Below are 19113 nucleotides of genomic sequence, written 5' to 3'. Positions count from 1 at the left end.
TTTGGATGTATGCCTAAAACCAATATTCTGAAAGGGTTTACCACCTGCCATACAAAGGATTAGATCTCATCCCTCTGAATCATAGCTCATCCCTATGTCAGAAAGGAACATGTAATTTTTCTCACTCATTTTGTTTGTCTCAGCCTTCTTGCTCTAGCATTCACCAAGCCCCAGATCAAGCTTGTTGAAACTTGCAAAAAAAAATTAATTACAGGGCAGGCGTGGATGCCAAGGCTTCTGCATTCCTTCCCACTGAACCGCACCCATGTCAAGTTGTTCTCTCAAAAATTTGATAATTACTCAACAAGTTGTGTGGTAGCTTTCCACTCCTTTGAGGGAACACATCTTTGTGAATGAAAGTACACCAACTCCATTGCCCCATAGTCCTCCATGCCACATGGAAGAGCAGCTTGTACCTGGGCTCTCCACAATAGTTTCCAAGTAGCCCTTATGGGCAAGTAAATGTATCGGGAGTCTCTCCTTCCCACAAGGTACTCCTTGTGGGAAACAACAATACTTTGAAGAAAAAGAGTCTAAGAAGGAACAAATTTTAGTCTGTAGCAATGCTGCTCTCAAGGTAAAAACCAGCAATGGTCAGCTCCAAAGAGTAAGTTACATGATAACAAAATCAAGAATTAACTAAAAGTTCAGAGATGGGCAAGCAGGGGCCTCCAGAAATTGCTGAACTATTACACTTGGTATTCCTCACAGTTGACTATCCTGTTAGGATTTCTGGGAGTAAACCAGTGGTGGGTTGCCCCCAGTTCCCACCGGTTCTATAGAACTGGTAGTAAAACCAGCGGGAGGCTCCACCCACCGACTCTGACATTATCAGAATGCTTCTGCACATGCACATAAGCACGCACATGTGGCCCCATTGTGAACCAATAGTAAAGGTAAGTAGAACCCACCCCTGGAGTAAACATTCAACAATCTCTAAATGGCCCCCCATGTTCCATCCCAGATGTAATTCCCAAAGAGACTGAGAAAAATTCAGATCTCCAGACTGGATCAAAGAGGCTTTCCTAGCTCTGAGCCACTTTGCTCTGAGTGAATGACATGTAGCCAGTTGCATTCAGTTCAAGATACTCATCAACCATTGCATGTTCTCATGCAGAAACCCACAAATAGAATTAAATGGGTGGATAAGGAGAGAAAATTATAGGACAACGAGTTTGGTATTTATTCTCTGAAGATTTCTGAGGACTAGAAGAACAAAGGTTACCAAGAGAGAATCAGCGGTTTCTGCAAAAGAGATCACTGATCTTTTGAAGTTCTTTGAAAGTATTTTATAAAGGCTTGGCCTTATATACCTTGAATTCCAAAATTTCAACTGAGCTCATTTCAGTCATTCTTTCTTTAAATAACCCTGTTTTTCTCCTGACAGCAAAGGAGAATACTAAATGATTAAAGCAGCCCTTCCTTCCACTATGTCTGCACCTGTCAATCCCTCCTTAAAGAAGACACCATTTTTCCAGGATTTACATGGCAGCTGTTCAGTCCCACCACAATATTTATATGAGTTAAAGAAAAGGTGACAGTTGAGCAAGTATAAAAGCCACAGCACCAAAGCAAAGCACCTTTTCAATTTTGGGTCAAAATAGCTCCATATCCCTATAATCAACCTTTCAAATATCCCCACTTGGTGATAATAACTATGGACGTATTGACATAATGTTCTAAACACCCAAATTGTCTTGCCAAGCGTCACTCCTCTTTTGTAGAGGAATAAGGCTTGGATTGCAATGTGTCCAAAGCACTATTGGACACAGAGATACAAGCTAAACAGAAGTCAATATATCATCTGGAAAATAGTTATGTATAATTTATATAAAGCTTTCTACTTTATAGTAAACCTAAGACAAAGCTGAAAAATAGGTTGCAGTCCATATTTTCTGATACTTTAGTCTCAACAATTCTGCTACCTGCTGGGAGATATAGGTTAGCAATATCTGATAGGCCACAAAATTTCTCAGATTGACTTATCGATTCACTGCAGAAAAGATCAAATGCCCTCAAAGTTCAACCCGGGTGCAATATAGCTATTTAAATAACAGAAGAAAAAATGCATGCAAAGAACCTGCTGAGAAAATAGAACTAAGAACAGACAAGTATTGGTCAACTATCCATTATTTTGCCCCAAAATAGACATGATTTGAAAAAGGGAGATTTGAAAGGGAAATGAACCTTCTGAAAAAGATTGAATGGAGCTCAGGTCACTGTTGTATATGCTTAACAAGAGCTCTTTGGTATAGGGATATTGATGTCATGTTTGGACCTCTGGCCAAGAGTTACTAGCCTCCGCATGACTCATGCTGTCAACCTAAAAACTTGGCAGCAACCCTGAGAAATGTCTTCATTTCTTCTCTGTCTTTAAGATAATAGAGTTGTATGCCATGCACAGGCATGTAGAAGATCTCCCTAGCATCTTCTGACACTTACTATATGCCCCTTCTCAAGTAGCTGCATTTTGATCCGTACAATTCATATACATACAGACCCTACAGTTTCTTTGCCTTGTACATAAATCCATTACTAGATGTGGGTATTTAAACTATAGATTATTTGGTTCAGTTATTTCCAGGAGGACAGGATGCAATGGTGACTTGCGCCAGGCAAAAAAATAAGAGGTTTTAGAAAGGTGACGGCCCTTTACATTGATTGTCAAGAACTTCATTGCCCTACTTTATATTCTGCAAGTGTGCTGAAACTATAACTTCCTGTAGGTCATTCCTGGAATACATAATCAGGGTGAAACCTGATGAGAAATTAAACAGGGCAGTTTGGCTAGAGAGTTGTAGAAACAATGCAATCGATATTTTTTTTTGCAATCCATAATGTTGCAGAGATCCAAGTTCTCCATGTTCTTGCTACTTTTCTGCTCTAAGCTCTATTAGGGCTGACATTAGGCTAAATCAATATTTGCCATCCTTGATAGATAGCCTGCATCCAGGTGCACTTTGTGCTATCTGCACAATTACCTTGGCTATGGGTTTATCTGATGATGGCAGCTACATCTGGGGAGCTGCCTATCATTTACAACTGCCAGCCTTATGTAGCACTGCTTTAAAGCATTATGGGAAATTTCAGTGGCAGGAAGATTCCAGATCAAGCTGCTATTACAAGGGGCCAAAGCTAGCAGGATCTGGACCACAAGATCAATCATACTCTTTAGCTGGTTTCAGATAAAATATTTCTCACATTTTAACAAAGTTAGACCACAGTTAGACCATCTGTTGACCTAGATAGTCACCCACAGCTCAGGCTCTTCTTACAAAAATGCCTACACTGCAAGTTGCTTCCTTATATGGTTAAAATCATGGTTCATTCTCTAAAGGGTGCGGCATATTGCTCAGGTTTATACAAATATCGCTTTCCATCTGTCTAATCACCTTGGCAAGACCTGAAAGAGAAGGAACACCCTGGGCAGGGCTCTGGAATCCTCTCCCAGAGAAAGCACCTAACTCTTCCCATTAATCAGTAACTAAGTTGAGGCATGTGCTACAAAAACAGAAGTGTCAGCTAAACCTAGAGACTGCCTGTTTAACAGAAATGTCCCATCATTAAAATTCACTGTCCTTCTTTGGGAACATGACCTTCTACTTTGGAAATCAATAAATGAGGAACCATAGGGGTCAGGAATGGTTTGACTGGCAATTCTTCCCTAATGCTGGAACATGTTGTCCCTACTTATAGAAAACAAGTATGTTGGAAAGAAAGTTAATCTGATTGCCTTTCGCAATCAGGTGAGCTTTTCCTGAATTCTGAAATGATGCAGCAGAAATATAAGTTTATTGCTACAGTGAAAACTAAGGGCCTATTCTGAATTTCCTAAAGCATCAGCATCTTTCAGACCCACATACTTCTTTTCTTAGAAAGTAATAGACAACCATTCAGTATTCTCAGAACAATACAGCAATCAAAGTTTTTCTTTTTTCTTTTCCTTCCTTCCTTCCTTCTTTTCTTCCCACCTTCCTTTTGTATTGTTGTTAATTCTCAACAGGCTCTTGATATTTTACTCTTTGTAATTTGCCTGTTAAATCTGCATATCAAACTGTTTCTGCACTTTAAAGAAAAAATATGGTCAAATTCCCCAGAAACTTCTTTCTGTTTCTATATCCTCCAAACTGAAAAGAAAAAAAAATATCACTCCACTCCTTCTGGATATTAACTATCTTGTAAATGTTGCATGCACAATTCTTTGCCACAAGTGGAGGTCTTCTACGATTCTGCAGTGCAATGAGCAACTCTATAAAACCAGGCCCATTCCTAATAATCTACTGGATTTAGTAGCAAGTAGTTTAAAGAGTGGTCATGTCTCAGCAGAGGTCAACCTCATTACATTACAGTGTGCTCCAAGTTGCTCTGCATTAGAGATGGTGATGAAATATCTTTGGTGGAAGATTAATAAGATTGACTTCATTTGTATTTTCTCAACTAAAACATGAACTGGAATGGAATTTTCAGCAATGTTGTCTGAGGGGTGGGGGAGTACAAAAAAGTACATGTTAAGGATAATTGCATAAAAAGGCCAGGAAAGGTATTAGTTCCTCTATATACATGAAAAACTATGTACAACAATGAATACAATGTTTCTTGCAAACCTAATAGAAATTGCAAACTGCCAAGGAAGTAGGAATGAACTATTGGTTTTAAAGACTTAAGATCTTATAGAAAGTTAAAACCAAAGATGCATCCAAGTTGACTACACAAATACTGCCTTGGCACTATGTTTCATTTCTGTTCTCCACAAACCTGAGTTGGAGATATTTAAACCACAACTTAAGATACAACTGTCATCTACTATCCTTTAACAGAATTTGCAGTTTCGTTCTTCACATTTGAAGAGGGGAAAATATTTATTTCTTTATTGCTAAATTTATACCTGGCCCAGGGGTGGGTTCTACTTACCTTTACTACTGGTTTGCAATGGAGCTGCGCGCGTGTGCTTTGCTCGCGTGCATGCGCAGAAGTGTTTTCATGATGTCAGGATCAGTGGGTGGGGCCTCCCGCCGGTTTTACTATCAGTTCTATAGAACCGGTGCGAACCAGGGGCAACCCACCACTGGCGTGCTTGCTTCGCTCATGCGCGTGCATGCTCTTCTGCACAAGCACAGAAGCTTCTGCACATGCGCAGAAGCATTTTGATGACATCAGGATCAGTGGGCAGACCCTGGGTGGAGCCTCCCACCAGTTTTACTACCGGTTCTATAGAACACTGTGTGTAGGAAAGGATGGAGTAGCTGGTCCAAAGATGCCCTCCAGGTTCTGTGATTGAGTAGAAGCGCCTTCAGTCCAATTTCCAAGGTCCCAGTCGAAAGTCCTAACAATATGCTTACACTATATTAGAATGACATTATATTTCTCTTCTTAGGAGAAGATTCCAGACAACCATATAAAAGAAATGGGATTTTCTTTTTCCTTAGCCTCATGATGCATGCTCTTCCATTCAAGCTCATAGTGGTCTATTGGTTTATTGAAAAAGCAGATATCTCTTTTCCATAGCAATGGAAATAGATAAGTGGCATAGCAAATGCCCAGAATCCTGAACAGCTGAGGGACAAGGACATTTCTGGACTGGAATATTTCTCTCCTTTGTATAATATTCCAATATTCTTCATCAACTTTATGAAAAAATAATACCTCTTTCCTTTTTTGCTGAGGTGTTGATCACAGCCATGACAAAATGATTCCATGGAAGTCAGTAGATAACAGAGAGAGGGGTGGGAGAGAGAGAAGAGAAGAGAAGAGAAGAGAAGAGAAGAGAAGAGAAGAGAAGAGAAGAGAAGAGAAGAGAAGAGAAGAGAAGAGAAGAAAAGAAAAGAAAAGAAAAGAAAAGAAAAGAAAAGAAAAGAAAAAAAAGAAAAAAAAGAAAAGAGAAAAAAGAAAAGAAAAAAAGAAAAAAAAGATTTGGTTAAAGTGAGAGGAAGATAGAACAAGCTAATGTGAACTTCATACTAATAGTTTTTAGCTATGCTAGCTATGGTTTATAAAAGTTGTAAGCCCTTATATCTGGAGATAAGATTCATAGAGGAAGGAAAGAGATCCAAAAGGCTCTGTCTTTTAAAAACCTAAATGACTGAACTCAAGCAAGTATTTGTGTGAATTATATGCTAAGTTATAAACATATCAAATGGTTTTGCAGGAAAGTGTAGGACCATTTAGGAATTGGATTTGATTAGGAACCACCAAGAACAATCTCTCAGCTCCATGCAATATAATTGGTTCTTTGTTAGATGTGACCAGTGACTGTTGAAAGTTCAGCACACATCTATTCTTCTTGTCAAGAATAGGCCACCAGGTTCATTGAGAAAATAGATGAACTTTGCTGTAGTACATAAGTTCAGTTGCATAGGCCTATTAGTCTTGGTGATCTGCAAGTTTTTTTTTCCCTGTTATTTGACTTACTTCAATGGACCACCTTGAATATATTAAACTGGTGGAGTGCCAGGTAAGTTACTTTTGGAGCTACCTATGCTTTAGTTCAAATGAGGTGGATGCTTTAGGCAGCTGATTTTGGCACCATGAAATCTGAAATGTCAGCAAATGGTTCGTTGTCAACATTTTAGAGGATTTTCCCTGTCTATTGTGCTGTAGGAAGTTAGCACTCACCCCTCTCCTAGAAGAATGACATATTTTAGGAAATATTAAAAAGGCAGAATATTATATTTCTCTGGATGAGAAATGGAGAAACATGTTTTAAAGACAAAGCAGCTTCTTGCCTCCCCCCCACCTTTGTCAGTGACCATCATCTGCAACATAATAGGACCCATCTAGCAACAGAAACATGGCACCTGGGAAGATTACATCAGCCAGCAAGGCTAACTAAGACCCCCACCTCCTGGGAGTCTGACAACCAATCAGGATACTCTTCCTGTGCCCCAGGAAGTTCAAAGCTCAGAGAGGGCATAAAACCAAGGGATGCTCAGCATTTCGGCCTTTTTCTGTTCAGGAACTCAAACCATGTGATCCTGTCCACCATTAAACCATCTTTCCAAGCAGTCTCCATGTTTCCAGTGTCTTTTTTTCCACTTGGAGCTGAACCCAGAAGGATATTTCTTCCAACAGTGCCAAAATAACTTGGGATACCATGCCTCTTGTCATGGTGCTAGAAGGGAGTATTTACCATTCTGAGCAACACACTCTTTTGAACAGTCCTCTACTGGAAAGAAGAACGACACTAAAAAAAAAACAAAAAAAAAACCTACTTAGAACAAGAGCTTACATTTTAGCCAGAACCATTTTGCTACCAAGGCTGAAGAACAAGGTGATAGCCTGCCTTCCTATTCATGTACAAAAGCCAACTAGTCTGTAACCTATCCTTATTTGTAGTGGGTTGGGAAATAAGCTTTGGAGACAGAAGAACCAGAGTCTAGACAATGGTCAGACACAAAAAAACCTGAGTCTGGGACAGAAATGTAACCCAAGTAAAGAGCTCAGACAAGACCCTCCCTAGTTTTCATCAAGGTAAAGTGGGGGGAAGGGGAGAAACATATTCAGACCTGCAAGATTCTCTTACAATAGCTTTACACTAAAAGTAGTATTGACCTATATGACATTGGATTCCTACCAATGGTGGTATTCAGCCGGTTCTATCCGGTTCGAGCAAACCGGTAGTGGCGGTGGCTGGAGGCTCTGCCTACCCACCCAGACGTCATCACATCCTGTTTTTGATGCTCTGCGCAAGCATGCTCACATTTGTGAACAGGTAGCGAAGGTAAGTGAATATCACCCCTGACTCCTTCTCCCATCAACTTGATGGGCTGATAGTTGGTGACATAGTAGCATTATCCAAATGCTTCACCAAAGCAAGATAATTTAGGGGAGACGGGGCAAATAATGTGGCACACACCAAACTCTCTTTTAAAACATTGCCTCTGTCTTCCACCAACTATCTCTTTATACCTAATGGTAGAACTGGCCCAGGTCTAAAGGAAAGCCAATGTTTTTTCCTTGGCCTCCTTCCTTTTTACAACTTATGACCATTGTAGACAAGGGGCCCAGGGGAGGTAAAAGTAGTGGGGCTACCTCTTGACCTTATAAACAAGAAGGAGCCTGTTCCTCCAAAGGCTTTGTCTCTTTGTTCTTTGTCTCCAGTGAGATATTTCACTGACAAAGCAGAATTCAGGGTGTGTCTCAGTCTGCAGCTTTGGCTCCAACCCTCACCGGTTCCTGCAGGGCTTGGCAAAGAGGGTGGAAAACAGGGAGAGCGAGAAACGGATTCTGCTCCCACCCACAGTGCTTAGGCACCCTCGGGGCTAAACAGCAGCAGATTTTCAAACATACACTTTGGGTGAGTTGTGTGCAAACAGCAACCCTGCCCAACGCCTAGAGGAACATTGCCACACCCCACCCTTTTCTTAAGGGCCCTTTCAAAGGGTTTAATTCACTGGAAACTTGTCAAGGAGGCTCCATTACCTGTTTCTCTCCTGCATTTCCTGTACACAGCACTTGAATTTTGGAAAACAGCTCCATAGAGCTGTAGAGTTATAATGAGGGTCAGGCAGATGGCAGAATTCACTAAAGGAGAATCAGAGGACTATGTTTTCTATCATTTAAAGTTTGGTTACTTTGAGGATAGCTTTGTTCAGTCATTAGAACAACATATCCATATATTTAGCAATATTAATAGCATTATTCATTAATTATATAGCAGTATAGACTTTGGGTCATATTAAACTTGTTTACAGGAGACGTCTTTGTATTGTAGTGTAAGTTGTGGTAAAGCTCTCCAAAGAATCTTCTGAAAGGCATCTTCCTGGTTTTTTTTAAAAAAAAGGTGGATAGCAGAATCCACTGTTCATTCTGCTAGGATAGCCATGGGTTTCTGCCCTAAAGTTGGCTACCCTAACAGTATTGCTGCTCAGTAGATCAAAATACCAAGGGATATGAAGTACACAAGAATAAAATAATACATTGCTCACCATTTTCATGTTCCTTCATTGGCCTAGATTGAACAACATCCTAAACAAATCCAGGTTCATGGAGGCCAATTGCTCTACTCACTAACTGTATGTGCAAATGAATTTGCACTATTTGACTGCTTGATTCATACCACATGCTGAACATTGGTTGGGTTCCTACAAGTCAATGACCCACAAATTACCAACTGCATTTTAGCTTCATCTAGAATGTTACATGTTAGTGGGAGACTAAAATATGGCTGATTTTGTCTGGACTCAGGACATTAGCAGGGTTATTTGTGGTTAGTACTTGGATGGGATATACCAAAAAATGCCAGGGCTTTGGGCTACATTAGAATCCCAAAAACTTCCCAGGAGAAGGCCATGACAAAGTATTTTTGAACTAATGCCAAGAAAAGTGCATGCACATATGCTGTTGCCAAAACTTAGAATAACAGAGTTGGAAGAGATCTTGGAGGTCTTCTAGTCCAATCATCTGCTTGAGTCAGAAACCCTTACCATTCCAGACAAATGAATGTTCAATTTCCTCTGGAAAACCTCCAGTGAAAGAGCACCCACAACTTCTAGAGGCAAGCCATTCCACTGATTATTTGTTCTCACTATCAGGAAATTTCTCCTTAATTCTAGGTTGGATTTCTCTTTAACAATCTTCCACCAATTACTTCTTGTTCTGCCCTCAGGTGCTTTGGAGAATAGGTTGACTTCCTCTCAAGTATTGGAATATCGCTGTCATATCATCCCTAGTCCTCCTCTTTGTTAGACTAGAGATACCTAATTCCCACAATCACTAATTGGTTTAGCCTCCAGACCCTTTATCATCTTTGTTGCTCTTCTCTTCATTTTTTCTAGAGTCTCAGCATCTTTTTTGTATGGTGGTGACCATAGCAAGGCACAGTATTCCATGTGTGGCCTCACTAGTGCAGTATTAAGTGGTACCATCACTTCACTTGATCTTGATACAATCCCTCTGTTCATGCAGCCTAGGACTGCATTGGCTATTCTGGCAACTGCAGCATAGTACTGGGTTCACTGGTTGTCCACTGGGACACCTAGATCCTTCTCATAATCACTACTGTTGAGTAGGTACCATATATTCTACATATGTGTGCTTGATTTTTATTGCCTAACTATAAGACTTTACTTTTTTCATGACTAAATTATCTTTTGTTCAAAAGGCCCCAGTGTTGAAGTCTCTCAAGATCCTTATGGATCTTGAGCCTATCTCTAAAATGTTGGTTATTCGCCCTAGTCTTCAAAATTAATGACTACTAATGTAGTCTTCAAATTTGATGAGTTCCCCTTCTACCCCTCATCTAAATCATTTATTAAGGTGTTGAAGAGTACTAGGCCTAAGACAGAACGTTGAGGAATCCTTTTAGAAGGTTGTGCAAAGCCAAATTACATTTTAGCTTCTCCCAACTTGGTCTCCTCCAAATGTGTAGAATCATCACCCAAATAGCATATTCAGTTTATGGGAGCTAAAAAAACAATACAGTAAAGGGCTTCAGGTCAGTGTACATTCATACAGATTGCATTCAGACTGCCATTCACTTTGCATTCTGCCACACTGGGAATCTCATTACCAACCAGTGAGGTGGGTAAGTTGTTAGGTGGAAGACAGATAGATGGGTTGAATATCACAAGAATCTACTTGAGATAAATTAGATTTCTGTGAATGTTGTCAATTTTTTCTGAGTCTTTTTTTATCTGGTTTCAGTGGATAATATGGAGGACCAACAATTATAATCAGGAAAATAAAGTAGAAGACAATGACCACAGCAAAAACTAAGGAAATGTCAATTTAAATACATTACAGTACTAAATTGCACTGTTTGCATAACCTTTTTATTCAGCTGTATGTACATTGGTCTGGCATATATTTATTGTTGGTTTGTTTGAAATTAAATGTTTTCAAGCCATCTTGAAACTATCAATAAACAGTAATATATCAAAGTTTGGGGAAAATAAATGATATGCAAGTTCTGCATTGTCCTCTAAATAGATTCCACACTAGAACAAAACTAGGATGGAAATACTTGCCCTGCCTTCTTGTTGATATGCTAAGTTTCAGTGAGCATGCATAATTTTATGGGGAAACATTCAACTATGCATACTCCCAACAAGAATATTCAAACATGCAAACATCCAGTGTGAAACAGTACTGTACCCAGTGTGTTATAAAACACTTTATCTCAATATATAGATCTGCAACCTTAACATGTATTTAATATGTATTTGGAAATGAATTCTGCAATATGCTGACAATAAAGCAAACTGTCAATGCAAATATGAATTTGCATGGTTGTTCCTTTCTGCTTAGGAGTTGCAGCTTGAGTCCCACACCCATTACGCAGGTTCCCTCTTCATGTGCAATTGCAAAAGGAAATCCTGGCAAGCAGGGACAAGCCTGTCTTTGGAAATGCTCTCAGCAATTCCCTTTTTTTCTGGGTTGGGTTTCTGATGCCAAAGTTTTGTCTCAGAAGCACAAACTGTCAATTATACCTCTCACTGGAAATGAAAAGCCTTCACTGTGGTTGATCTGATATACAGGCGTTATGCTTTCCTTATGTATTTAGCAAGGGCAGTCATGCGAACTGCCCTTTCATTCTTGGCCAATGAAGACCTGTGTAGAAAATATCACTGTTTTTTAATGGGACCTCCTCCATCCCTCCACACACGAACATATTTTAGGGTTAAAGATTTTCTGCAGCTCCATCCACAATAACTTCAGGGGTTATAGCAAAAGTAACGACAGGTAGTCCTCAACATACAACCATAAAAGAACCTGCCCATTATAGTCATATGTCATAAACCAAGACATAAACCAATTTTACAACCTCTTTTGCAGCAGTCATCAAGCAAATGAGATCGTTAAGGGAACTAATTGTAAGTCAAGGACAACCTGTATTTGCAAATATCACAAAACCAGCATAAGGCCCTCTGCTTCCAACAGCATCTTTTTATGGAAGTCTCAAAAAAGTTGAGAAAAATAGAGAGACTTTTTTTCCTCCCACTTCAGTGGATTAAAATTATAAAGTGAACTACAGTACAGGACCGAAGTAGAAATCATAACTCAGCGAGATGTGCTCTGTGTACAGAAACTGCAGTTACTACGGAAAATAGCAATCCCTTGTCTGAGGTAGTGGGACACAGAACTGCATATTGTCTTGGTTCAGAATTTCATTAATGTTTTTCCCCCTTTATGGAAGAAATGCAAACTAGTACATTCATCTGTCCCAGCAGAGAGCATGTGGCATTTTTCAAGGTTGAGTCTGAAGTCCCACATATTCAGAAATATGGTTTGAGTGCTGACTTGGAGGTTTTTTGTTTTTTTTTTCAAACAGGCTACATTCCCAGGTGTCTCAATTGCTGGGAATAGTTGTGCTTATTTGATTTCACCGATGCAGAAAGAGGGTGATTTTCCAGATGTTGGGCATCAGTTTTAAATGATATGGGATGAAACAAATAATCTTTTCATATTTTTTCCTGTCTGATTTTAATTGTATAAATTCAAGTCAATGTTTGACACCTGGGGACTGCCTGGATAATTTTCTTTGCAATATTTTCAGAAGTGGTTTGCCATTGCCGGCTTCCTAGGCCTGAGAGAGAGTGACTGGCTCGAGATTACTCAGCTGGGTTGGTGCCTATGATGGGACTCACAGTCTCCTCGTTTCTCACTTCATGCCTTAAACCATTATGTTAAACTGGCCCTCCATATGTTTATGAAGGTACCATATTTTTCAGAGTATAAGATGCACTTTCCCTCTCCAAAAAAGTGGGTGGAAATGTCTGTGCATCTTAGACAGCGAATGTTGCTGAAGCCCCGCGCACCCACCAGTCCCCACACTTTGGCCTCTGCCTCCCAGCAATTTGCCTCCTTGCAGCAAACAGCCTGGTCAGCTTCAGCACAGCCTGATTTAGCACAAGCAGCTGATTGGTGGTTGGATCTGTTTCCCAGAATACCTCCTATCAGCGGTTCCAGGCTGCAGGGATCACCGCCAGCCATCGGCGCCATCACCCATTGCCGCTGCACCTATCACCGCCTCTACACACCCCATTTTTAGCCTCCACGCATCCCATTTTCAGCCTCTGTGCACCCCATTTTCGGTCTCTGCGTGGCCCATTTTCAGCCCATTCCAGGTGTCAAGGATAGGCGGCTGGGATGAGCGGTGACAGCGGCGATGGGTGGCGATGATCCCCACAGTCTGGAACAACTGATAGGAGGTATTCCAGGAGGTGATCCAACTGCCAATCAGTTGCTCATGCTAAATCAGGCTGTGCGGAAGCTGACCACCCTGTTTCTGTTTGCTGCAAGGAGGCAAATTGCTGGGAGGCAGAGGCAGATTTTTTTTCTTGTTTTCCTTCCCAAAAGCTAGGTGCATCTTATACTTCAGAGCGCCTTATAGTCTGAAAAATATGGTTTGTTTATCATCAAGAAATTTGTTTACTTCATCCTCAAATCCTTGATGGATTGGAAGTCATAAGAGGGTTGTCACCAAAGTGTCACCAAAGTTATGGCTTTCATATAAGATGAACATTCTCAGTTTGCCTTGTATTATCTTTGCACTTTTTAACTTCTTCTTCCTAATTTCTTAGAGCCAAAACAGTAGATATTTGGAACTGGTGGTCATTCTGTCAAGATATTCTGGAAGATGTACCTGGTTTATCTAGATCCGTTTCAGTTGGGCTTCAGGCCTGGGTACAGCACGAAAACAGCATTGGTGGCGTTGGTTGATGATCTCTGGAGGGCTCGGGACAGGGGTTGTTCCTCTGTCCTGGTCCTATTAGACCTCTCAGCGGCTTTTGATACCATCGACCATGGTATCATGCTGCACCGGTTGGAAGAGTTAGGGGCGGGGGGCACTGTGTTGTGGTGGTTCTCTTCCTTTCTCTCTGACCGGTCACAGTCTGTGTTGGCAGGAGGGCAGAGGTTGACCCCGAGGTGCTTTGTATGTGGGGTACCACAGGGGTCGGTCCTCTTGCTCCTTCTGTTCAACATTTATGTGAAGCCACTGGGTGAGATCATCCATGGTTTCGGGGTGAAGTACCATCAGTACGCTGATGATACTCAGCTGTACATCTCCACCCCGGACCACCCCAATGATGCCCTGGAAATGATGTCCCGGTGCCTGGAGGCTGTGCGGATCTGGATGGGGAGAAACAGACTCAGGCTCAACCCACCCATGACTGAGTGGTTTCCGGCATCCCGATATAGTCAGTTGGTGCCATCACTGACTATTGGGGGCGAGTCGCTGGCCCCCATGGAGAGGGCTCGCAACTTGGGTGTCCTCCTGGATTCATGGCTGTCTTTAGAAGAGCATTTGACGGCTGTGGCCAGGAGGACTTTCTATCAGGTCCTCCTGATTCACCAGTTGCGTCCCTTTCTGGATCGGGAATCCTTACACACGGTCACTCATGCCCTTGTCACCTCCCGCCTGGACTACTGTAATGCTCTCTACATGGGGCTCCCCTTGAGGAGCACCCAGAGGCTCCAAATGGTCCAGAATGCGGCCGCGCGGGTGGTTATGGGAGCGACATGGCGTTCCCATGTAACACCTCTCCTGTGTGAGCTGCACTGGCTCCCGGTGGTCTTCCGGGTGCGCTTCAAGGTCTTGGTTACCACCTTTAGAGCGTTGCATGGCTTAGGACCGGGATACTTACGAGACCGCCTTCTGCCAGCAGTAGCCTCTCACCGGCCAGTACGCTCCCATAGAGAGGGGCTCCTCAGGGTGCCATCAGCCAAACAGTGTCGACTGGCGGCCCCCAGGGGGAGAGCCTTCTCTGTGGGGGCACCTGCCATCTGGAACAAGCTCCCCCGGAGATACGGAGGATCCCAGACTTATGCACTTTCCGCCGTGCCCTCAAGACCTTTTTATTTCAACAGGCTGGCCTGGCCTAACCTCCCTTTTAATTGTTAATTTTAAATTTGTTTTAAAATAATAGGGGTGTTTTAAATTGTTTGGGCCAAACTATTTAATGGGCTTTTATATTGTTTTTAAATTTTGTATTATGTGTGTTTTATCTTTTGGCTATTCACCGCCCTGAGTCCTTCGGGAGTAGGGCGGTATATAAATTTAAACAATAAATAAATAAATAATGTACTCATGAAGGACAATTGCTTAGAAGAGTATGGTCCTCCTGGACACGTATGTATTGTTCCAGAGTGAGTTCTGTGCTTTTTTATGCCATGATAAGCAGTTGAGCTGAACACACACAGTGAGCTGATGTAGTGATTAAGGCGCTGGCCTAGAAACCAGGTGCCTGTGAATTCTAGTCCTATCTTAGACCAGAAAGCTGGCTGACTGATTTTGGGCTAGTCACTCTCAGTGCAACCCATTTCACAGGATGTTGTTGTGGGAAACAGTTATAGAACTTGTTATAGTTATAACAAGTTATAGCGGCAAGATAACAACGTAATGAATAAATATTTTCTACTAGCATCAATGTGAAAAATATGAATTAGTTTTTCAAAAAATGAAAAATTTCGTAGAATTTTTATGAATGGAATGGGATAACGATGTTCTTATTTAATTACAAGATGGGCAAGCTGTCTGTTCAAACGTCTGCTTAATTGTAATAATCTCTCCATAGTATGCAGCCTCTCTGCCTTCTCATTGTCCCTTTGACTCACAAGGAAAAATACTATGAAGGAATGTCTACAATTTAGCTTTTCAAATTACAAACATGGATAGACAAAGAGACTCCAACATTAATGGAAAGATGTGCAACTATAACCATCACAACTGCAAGATTCCTGTTGCCTTCTCCAGCAATAAAATAAACTTAAAAACACCACCAAGGATAATTCCAAAGAAATTCTCAAGCACTGAGAATAAAATAGAAAACCACATGCCTTTTGAGCATATGAAAAACATTTCTGAGAAATTGCCAGGCAGGTTCATAAAAAATCCTAATTCTGCAATAGTTAGAGAGCCCCACAGCGGCCTAGAAACAGGAATCTTAAATGTGTAAAACCTCTTTCTCATTATCCCCAGTAAGGAGATACAAAATTATGGAGACACCTCACTTCATTTAATTTTTTTTTACTGCACAGGCTCCCAGATTGAATTGAAAATAAATAATAGAAAGTAATAATAATAATAATGATAGTGGTTGAAGAAACGGGGTAATTATTGTTTCTGAATCAGAGCAGACTTTGGTCTAATCTGGCCCTGAATTAATTCACTTTCATGTGTTGTGACAGTAGTTTGTTAAATATATTCTTAACCCTGTTGCTCCCCTAACTGGAGAACACTGCAAAATGTAGTTTAGCTCATTTCCCCTAACATATAGGCTGCACTGCCACCTGGTGATGATGCATGAAACAATTTCCAGCCAGACAATACATATTTTTCAGTAGGAACAGGCTATATGAAATTGCACTAAAATGGCTACGGTAGTTCTGCTTCTTGTTCTCACATTGGCAATTGATGTGAACCATTTCTAATTTTCCCTTCTGAGATCAGATTCTATTTCACATTTTTTAGAAGAAATAAAAATCCCTGAATACCCTTGCATATGATTACGGTCTTCAAGAATAATTGCTTAGATTTAAAGTTACAAATAAATTAATAGAAGACTGTAAAGGTGCAAGGGTTAATTTTGTTCTGATATTTAAAGTGTCAGCATTTAAGTACCAATGGTGTTCTGATTATACAGCCTCTACCGCCATCTTGTGGTGAGATGTAGGGAAGTTTATATCAGTTGATTTGCTCAGGTTGAAAAAGAACTACATCTGACTCTACCTCACACCTAATTTGACAGTAAAACACATTCAACGTTCAATGCCCTCCTGGAAGTATTCATTGCACAACCATAAAATTGTTTTCATAATTTTGTGCTTTGAAGGTATAGGACAGTGATGGTGAACCTTGTGGTGCCGAAAAGGGAGCGAGCGAGCGAGCGCACTTTGTGCATGCACATCTGGGCCGCAACCCGGAAGAGAAGCTGCCCAGGGCACATGCTCACGCCCGAAAATGAACTTCCAGTTTCAGCTACTGAACTTCCAGTTTCAGCCAGCTACTCTTCCGGGGTTTCTAGCATGCATGCGCATGCAACGATTAGCTGGCCAGCCCGCATGTTCACGCAGGAAAATGGAAGATCAGCTCTTCTAGTTTCCAGCACTGCCACATGCAAAAAAGGCCAGCTGTTCATCGTGCGTGCATGTGCCCCAGAAACCCAGAAGAGGAATGGGCAACACCACGCATGCCAGGCAACATGGCTCTGTGTGCCACTTCGGGTACGCATGCCATAGGTTTGCCATCACAGGTATAGGAGGTGAAAAACAGCAGAAAGCAGAACCATGCAAAACTCCTTGTTGGCAGAAGCAACAGAAAATCAGCAAACCCTCATTTGGAACATTTTTCCCAGTTTTAAAAAAATATTAGCAGCTTTTTTTTTCCAGACAAAACAATAGGTTTTTGAAGACCATTGTTTTAAACAATTTACTTTTAAAGAGAGAGATAAACAATAATCATACTGTACATCACCAATAGAAGAAAAAAGTTAATGAAGAAAGAAAACCTAAACCATGCTGTAGTGACTAAAATTAACTAAATATGACAAAATAGAGGGGGGGGAATGACAAATAACTGAAAAAAGATCCATCTAATTGCCGTAAATAATAATATAAAATTAATCCTTAAACTTATTAAATCTAGACAATGCAGCAATTCCTGTGTCATCTTCTCATTTTTAGAATGCAGAGATTTTTCAAAACCAAGTTCATATTCTGGAGCCACTTCTTAACATCAGGAGAGTAAAATACTTTCCAAACATGTAAAATTATCCACTGCCATAGCTCAGACTTGGTAAACCAAAGCTTTTCATGAAATAATAAAACCTGTTTTAGAAATATGGTTCAGAATATAATGAGGTTCTTGACTATAATATCTTTTCCCATAATTATAATAACATATATAGTAATTTGAACGCAAATCAAAGATATAAGAAGATAAGACCAAATCATTGATTTAAAAATTTCTTATAACACCAACGTAAAAATTTAATATCCATCCCTTTTTAACCATTTTTAGTGTGTCTAATAAACAGGAAATAATATTTTCTGATTATTTCATTTCATTTTTAAATCATATTTTATATTTCTTAATACCTGGATCCATTGATTCTCCAAAAATAGATATTCCAATGTTTCATAATTCAGATTATGCAGGTAGTCCTCCACTTATGACCACAATTGAGTCCAAAATTTCTGTTGCTAAGCAACACATTTGTTCAGTGAATTTTTTGCCACAGTTGTTAAGTGAATCACTGCAAGTGATAAATTAGTAACATAGTTGTTAAGTGAATCTGACTTCCCCCTGATCTCAGAAGGTCACAAAAGATTATCACATGACCCCAGGACTCTGCAAACATCTTAACCAAAAGTCAGTTTCCAAGGGTCTGACTTCTGATCAAGTGAGCATGGTGATGCTGCAAGGGTCATAAGTGTGAAAAACAATCGTTAGTCACTTTTTTTCAGTGCCATTGTCACTTCAAATGGTCACTAAATGAATGGTTAAATGTTGAGGACTACTTGTACTAATACAAAACCAAGGAAGCCACTTTATGGTGCATTGTGGTTTTTAAGTGTGATCCAAGACATGATTAGCACGTTATGCAACAGAATCCAAGGGAGGGTGTGGAAATTAGAATTAAAGACTTCAAATAATTCCAAAAGTCACAATCAACAGATACCTACGCAAAAAATGAAAGGCTCAACCAAAAAAAAACTCATTCAGAGCTTCTATTCCTTTCCCCTCTTCCTCATCATCACCATCATCCTTGTGCTACCAACACTGCTTTAGGGAAGGCAGCATCTTTCAAAGCTGGTGCTCCACCTCCTCCACACGGGATGACACCACCATGCCATCCACCAGTTCTTCAATTACAGTCTTCACCCGTCGGCTTACCGAAGGTTCTGCAAGGAATGAGACAAGGCACTGTATCAGGGATGGAGAGGGAGAGAGACAGCATGGAGTATCTAAGGTGTTAGGGAACAGATAAATCACAATAGGATTGCTATTATTTATACAAATACAAACCAGAGCCATCAACTGACATTTCAGCTAAATAATTGTTTTATTTATTTATATTTCACATTTTTGAACTACCCATCCCCCTCAGAGAGGTAGTGTTTTTATACCTTTTATACCTTTTATGTCTTCAAACTAGAACCACTGGAATTTTA

At 40.5% G+C, this 19113-nt stretch overlaps 1 protein-coding gene across 2 annotated transcripts in view; it reads right to left on the bottom strand.

Moving 5' to 3' along the window:
- Nucleotides 1–17357: 17357 nt before the first annotated feature.
- Nucleotides 17358–19113, bottom strand: part of LOC117664626 (keratin, type I cytoskeletal 17-like) — a 48920-nt gene continuing 47164 nt past the window's right edge. The window contains exon 10 of one of the 2 annotated variants that reach the window (XM_034415738.3): nucleotides 17358–18843. In XM_034415738.3, the coding sequence (XP_034271629.2) occupies nucleotides 18746–18843 (98 nt within the window). In that variant the 3' untranslated portion in view covers nucleotides 17358–18745. The remainder of the gene's footprint in view (nucleotides 18844–19113) is intronic. The other variant, XM_034415739.3, reaches the window with a different exon arrangement.

Source organism: Pantherophis guttatus, chromosome 4 (assembly GCF_059756535.1).
Source record: "Pantherophis guttatus breed Tessera chromosome 4, ASM5975653v1, whole genome shotgun sequence".
Lineage (NCBI taxonomy): Eukaryota > Metazoa > Chordata > Lepidosauria > Squamata > Colubridae > Pantherophis > Pantherophis guttatus.
Note: the sequence above shows the minus strand (reverse complement) of the source record. Positions and strands in the feature narration are given on the sequence as shown.